The following is a 6634-nucleotide window of genomic DNA, read 5'->3' as shown; positions in this document are numbered from 1 at the left end:
CATCGAGATCGGACCCATACAGACCGAGTAATGATCCATCTAAGTTAGAAGTGGGTCACGTGACCACACGTGACACCATAAAAAGACGTCTTTTTTAATTTCCGCGATTTCTCGCCTCCTTTTCGTCCGATTTTAAAAATCTTTTTTTTTAAGGACATCTTCTCCCACAGACCTTTCCCGTGAACGTGTCGGCGGCGTCTTACGACGTCATCTTGTATTGTAGTTGGGTTATGTGACTGTTACGTCGTTTCTATGCTATCGAATCGAGCGAAAATAATGGCATCGTGAATGTCTTGACCTAATCTACTGTTTCCTTTAGTATAACACCAATTAGAATACCTGTATCATGAAATGTATATATATATATATATATTTTAGGCATGGTATCATTCATGTTTCAGATGGACAAATACCGTTCTATTTATGAAAAAATTGTGAATTCGTTCACATCGAGCTAGGATCTCAGAGCTTGGTCCCTAAGACATGAGCTCGAGAATGAAGAGTACGTCATCCTGCACGAATTTAAACTCTTGTGCGATGAAATTGCTCAGGATCAAGCCGATATACCACTCCCCATGGATTTTGGTATCAACATTGTCCGGTCAACTGGTCGACTTCTCCAACCTCCGTTGTCACGCCCAAGAGGCCTCGTTCTGATGAAGAGGAAGAAGCAGCTGAGCTGGCCTCTTTGTGCCTTGCCGACGGGGACTGGGAGGACGACCCATCTTCTGCAACATCCGTACAGTCGCTTAAGAGACTTCGTCATAACGAAGAGAAAGAAGCAGCTCAGCTGGCCTCTGCGTGCCTTGCCGACGGGGACTGGAATGACAGTCCGTCTCCAAAAAGGTTCTGACAATCACTGAAGAGACTTCTTCCTGACGAAAAGGAGGACGCGGCTCAGCTGGCCGCTCTTTGTATTGCAGACGGGGACTGGGAGGACGACCCTTCTGACAGCACAACACCTTCTCTTAAACACGTGAAATTCTCCGATCAAGGGAGGGGAAAGAGTATCCCTTGTAGACGTTGTGGTCAGATTTTCAAAAATATGTTAGATCTTAGAAGACATCGATCTGCATGCACACAGCGTTCATTATCAAATGTGCCAGATGGACCATCAACCAGTGGGCAAATAACGCCAGTCTCTCCAAACACATCCACGAAAGAGTTTACTCAGTTCCTACCAATAATTAGTCCAAGGGTCAACCAAGATTCACCGAGAACATTACTGACGGGATTCGATAGACTCGAGTCAATAACTTCTAACCCTGAAAGTCCCTATCGAGCTCCCGTCAATCACGAAAGTCCCCAGGATGTGTTCTTTAGCCCTGACACTGCGCCAACAGGGGTATCAGAACAAGCGCCCTACGCAGTTTCATTTTGGAATGAAAAGACTTTTGCTAAAAACGCAGCCATTCAGCGAGTGTATGAGGTCAAATTTAACGAACAATGGCAAGGACAATGTTTTAAGGAGAACCAGGGGACATCTCGGCGACAATGACTTGGGTTGCGTTGTTATTCGCCACGAAGGTCTAGCGAATGCTATTGTTGTACCTCTCAGTAAATTACAGGATCTTAATGCCAAAGTTGTCCTAGACACCATTTCCAAAACTTTAGCCAGCCACAATGAGTTGAAACTGGACTCTTCATTCGAAGTAGATGTTGGCATGATCGAGATGCCAAAAGGGGCTGGAAGTGACCATAAAATTACCAATGTAAGGGAAAGCATCAAATTAAAGAAAGCCATTGTTGAAATACGCAACCAGGATCAACTCTGTTTGGCGCGATCTATCTCTGTGTCCTTAACCAGAGCCTACCGAGTGACGGGAAAAGAATGGAATGATTTAGTCAAGGCATATCCAGGGCAAGATGAATTTGATCTCGTTATAACTCATAAGAAATGTGGCCCCCGATTATTCGCAAACATGAAAGATCCAAAGAGTGTAGTTCAAAAAATGTTTGCTGAAAAATTAATGTATCGTGCCGGTTTGCCCCAAGACCACCCTTCGAGTCTAGCCGATATTCCCGACTTTGAGAAAGTGCTGAATTGCGAAATACTGGTCCTCAGTGCAGAAATGGGCAACAAATTTATTCGCAAAGGGGAAACTCACAGCTCCAAAAGAAAACTATTCATCTATTTAATCGAAGAAGACAATCACTTCCACTCGATTACGATGATCTCTGGATTTTTTGGCAGCAACTATTGGTGTGACAACTGTCTAACACCCTACAACAAAAGGCATCAGCATATGTGTGAAACGTACTGTATCGTTTGCAAATGCCCTGGCTGTGAAGTCTCCGATACACCGGTCATCTGTAAAGATTGCAACATGACCTGTAGGTCCAAGGACTGTTTCATACGTCATAAGGCACGACCAATTTCGAAAAAGAAGAAGAGCAACAGAGCCTCTGAGTGCGACCAATGGAAGAGGTGTCAGCATTGTTTCAAAGTATTAAACGTGAAAGAACGCGATTTGGATCAGCACACTTGCGGGGAGTACAAATGCGAATGGTGTAAAGAATACGTCCCTCAAGATCACAAGTGTTATCATCACCCTACTTCAAGAGAAAACAAAGGTATATCCAAATTCCTTTTTTTTGATTTCGAATGTACGCAGGATGACATCTACGTTTGCAAAGATGGATACGTCCCATCTTCCTGTCAAGTTTGCACCGTCGACACTGTCGGCTCCTGCACGCATCACCTTCTCTGCAACAACTGTAAAAGTTCATCTTGTGGAAAGACAGAGCACAAAGCTAATTATGTTTTAGCCCAGTCAGTTTGCGATGTGTGCAAGGAAGAGGACTCTTTGGACAAACCTTGTCCTTCTTGCGGGACACGTTGTAAGACTTGCGGAAAACGTGACAAAAAAAAGCAGTACATCGTTCCTCCTTGCGAGGACAAGTGTGGACTCAGAGAAGTTCAATTCTGTGGTAAAGACACGGCCTCGGAATTCTGTTCATGGTTGTTTTCAGATCAACACGAACAATTCACCATATTTGCTCATAATTTTAAGGGATATGACGGATACTTCATTTCTGAAACCCTATCGTCACATCAAATTAGACTGCGACGATGAGAAATGGCTCCAACTGAGGGAGAATGATGAAGGAATGAAAGTTGTTGAACGAGACAATGAATGGGTACTGCTGGAGGATTTACTACAAGAGCTGGGAGCTACCATCGTCGAAGAGGAAACCTTACCCAGTCCAATAGCCCAAGTCCCACACGAAGGCTACACCAAAAAGGATCAATACAGCCGAGTGTCTATTCAATGGCTGGAATGGCTGGCTCATTCCAAAGGCATTCGCATACAACACGCGTTGAACGATGGTGAATTTCGCATCCCGGGTCACAAATACTCAGCGGATGGGTATTGTAGGGAGACAAATACTATATATCAGTTCGACGGTTGTATGTTTCACGGATGTCGCGCGTGTTACCCTCACAACCGTGACACAACCGTTCTGCCACGAACGCAACAGTCCCTTTCAGAACTGTATGCACTCACCATGAAAAGGAATGAATTTTGGAAATCTCAAGGGTACAATTTGGTCACGCTGTGGGAGCACGAATTTACCGAAAAGGTAAGAAGCATGCCTGAGCTCAAAAACTTTGTCGAGAAACTGGATCTGCAGGAACGCTTGGATGTCAGAGACAGCTTTTTTGGAGGTCGCACCAATGCCATCAAACTCTACTACGAGGCCAGTGAGGATGAAGAAATTCTGTATCAAGATTTTACTTCATTATACCCGAGTGTCAACAAGTATGGAAGATATCCAGTTGGTCACCCTACCATCATCACGCGGAACTTTAAGGCTTTGGACCAATACTTTGGCATTGCCAAAGTGAAAATCCAACCTCCCAGAGGCCTTTATCATCCCGTCTTGCCTTACCGTTCCAATGGGAAACTCAAGTTCCCGCTCTGCCGTACTTGCGCGGATATGGAACAACGAGAGCATTGCGAGCATACGGAAGTGGAACGGTGTTTCATAGGTACATTCTGCACTCCAGAACTTCTCAAAGCCTTGGAGAAAGGCTACGAAATAGTAAAAATTTATGAAGTGTACCATTGGTCCGAAAGCACTCAATACGATCCAGACACCAGAACGGGGGGTCTGTTCGCGGATTATATCAATACCTTCCTAAAGATCAAACAGGAATCTTCCGGATGGCCCGCTCAGTGTAAAGATGAGTCTGACAAGCAAAAGTACATCGCAGACTATTTCCGACATGAAGGAATACACCTAGAATATGAAAAAATTCAAAAGAATCCAGGACTAAGAGCCTTGTCCAAACTGTCTTTAAATAGTTTCTGGGGTAAGTTTGCGCAGCGTTCCAATATGAAACAGACCAAATTCATCAATCACAATGACCTCGAGACATTTTACAGTTTTCTCACAGATCCATAATTATTTTTCCCCTCCAGGTGATAGAGCTACTGGAGGTTCTACTATCCTTATACGACAGAATGTTATTCACAGCCCTGTTACTCTTAATACTACTCTCCAAGCTGTTGCAGTGCGACTTACTCTGGGTGTAGCATTTACATTGTGCTCTCTGTATATTCCGCTTTCATCGAACCTTCAGCTGACTGATCTTCAATCACTCTATGATCAACTCCCAAATCCATGTGTTATTATGGGTGACCTAAACGGTCACAACCCACTCTGGGGCAGTACTAACACTAATACTAAAGGCAAAATAATTGAAGATTTCATATCCAATAATGACCTGTGCATATTTAATGATGATTCAAGCACCTATCTGCATCCTGCAACTGGCACTTATTCTTCTCTAGATTTGTCTCTTGCAGATTCTACCCTCCTGAATGAATTTGATTGGTCTGTTCATAATGACCTTTGTGGAAGTGACCACTTCCCAACTATACTTTCAGAAATAACTCCATCTGATTCTCCATCGTATACAAGATGGAACTTTTCGAAGGCGAACTGGTCTTTATATCAAACTTTATGTAAATCTAAATTGCGACCTGAATGTTTCAGTGATATAACTGATCCCATTCAGATTTTTGCTGACGTTTTAAATGAAATAGCTGACGAGTGTATACCGAAATCCTCTACAACTCCACATGTACGGAAACCATGGTTTAATACAGACTGTAGACAAGCCAGAAAGGCGAGGAAGAAGGCAGAACATTATTTCCGCCACCATCCAACTGTCCATAATTTAAATAAATTCAAAATACTCAATGCAAAGGCACGTCGTACCTTCAAACAAAACAAACGACAATCTTGGAGGAAATATGTCTCCAATATTAATTCACGCACGCCAATGTCTAAGGTGTGGAACATGGTTCAGAGAATAAAAGGCAAAGGTTCCAAATCTGCTGTTCATCATCTTAAAGATGGTGACAATTTAATAACTGACAAATGCAACATTGCAAATAAAATTGGCGAAACTCTTGCCAAAAATTCATCATCGGCAAATTATGTCCCTGAGTTTCAGAGATATCAGAAACAACAGGAAAAGACGAAACTTAATTTTGAATCAAATAACGGTGAAGATTATAATGAAGTGTTTTCATTACATGAGCTACATACTGCTCTTGAGCAAGCTCATGACACTGCAGCGGGTGATGACAATATACATTACCAGCTACTGAAACACTTACCGGAACCATGTCTGATGACACTTTAAGATATCTTTGACCAAATATGGACGTCTGGAGAATTTCCTCCTTCATGGCGTAATGCCATTGTAGTCCCAATACCAAAACCTGGCAAGGATCATACCGATCCGTCTAATTACAGACCGATCTCTCTAACTAGCTGTGTTTGTAAAACCATGGAACGTATGGTGAATAATAGATTAACTTGGTATCTTGAAACCAATAACCATATAACAGATATTCAATGTGGTTTCAGGAAAAATCGTAGTACCATTGATCATTTGGTACGTTTAGAATCCTTTGTTAAGAATGCTATAGTAAATAAACAACATGCTGTCTCAATTTTCTTTGATCTTGAGAAAGCTTATGATACGACCTGGAAGCATGGCATTTTGAAGGATTTACATGACTTTGGTTTGAGAGGCCGTTTGCCTCTTTTTATATCACGGTTTTTAAAAGACAGACAATTTCAAGTCCGCGTGGGTTCAACCCTGTCTGATCATTACAATCAGGATCAGGGTGTCCCTCAAGGCAGTATTTTGTCTGTCACTTTATTTAGTATCAAGATCAACAGTTTATCCAAGGTTTTAAACGATTCAGTTGATGGATCACTTTTTGTGGATGATTTTAATATTTCTTGTCGTGGTAAAAATATGCATACTATTGAACGGCAATTGCAGTTGTGTTTAAACAAAATAAATAAATGGTGTCTAGAAAACGGCTTTAAATTTTCCAAGTCCAAAACTAATTGTCTACACTTTTGTAGAAAATATAAGCCGCATAAAGATCCAGACCTATCTTTAAATGGCACTCCCATCAAAGTTGTTAAGGAGGCCAAATTCTTGGGTCTCATTTTCGACTCCCATTTAACCTTTTTGCCGCACATTAAATCACTCAAAGCCAAATGCCTGAAGGCACTCGATTTGTTGAAAGTTGTTTCCAACTCAAAGTGGGGAGGTGATCAAGCTACCCTCCTCCACCTATATCGATCATTGATCCGCTCG

At 42.2% G+C, this 6634-nt stretch overlaps 1 protein-coding gene across 1 annotated transcript; it reads left to right on the top strand.

The window, feature by feature from the left end:
• The first annotated feature begins 3018 nt into the window (after positions 1-3018).
• Positions 3019-4410, top strand: LOC124289622. Its single transcript, XM_046726226.1, has one exon. The coding sequence runs from the start codon at positions 3019-3021 to the stop codon at positions 4408-4410; it is 1392 nt and encodes a 463-aa protein (XP_046582182.1).
• The last annotated feature ends 2224 nt before the right edge of the window (positions 4411-6634 follow it).

Source organism: Haliotis rubra, unplaced genomic scaffold, assembly GCF_003918875.1.
Source record: "Haliotis rubra isolate DU_JTF1 unplaced genomic scaffold, ASM391887v1 Scf445, whole genome shotgun sequence".
Taxonomy (NCBI): domain Eukaryota; kingdom Metazoa; phylum Mollusca; class Gastropoda; order Lepetellida; family Haliotidae; genus Haliotis; species Haliotis rubra.
Note: the sequence above shows the minus strand (reverse complement) of the source record. Positions and strands in the feature narration are given on the sequence as shown.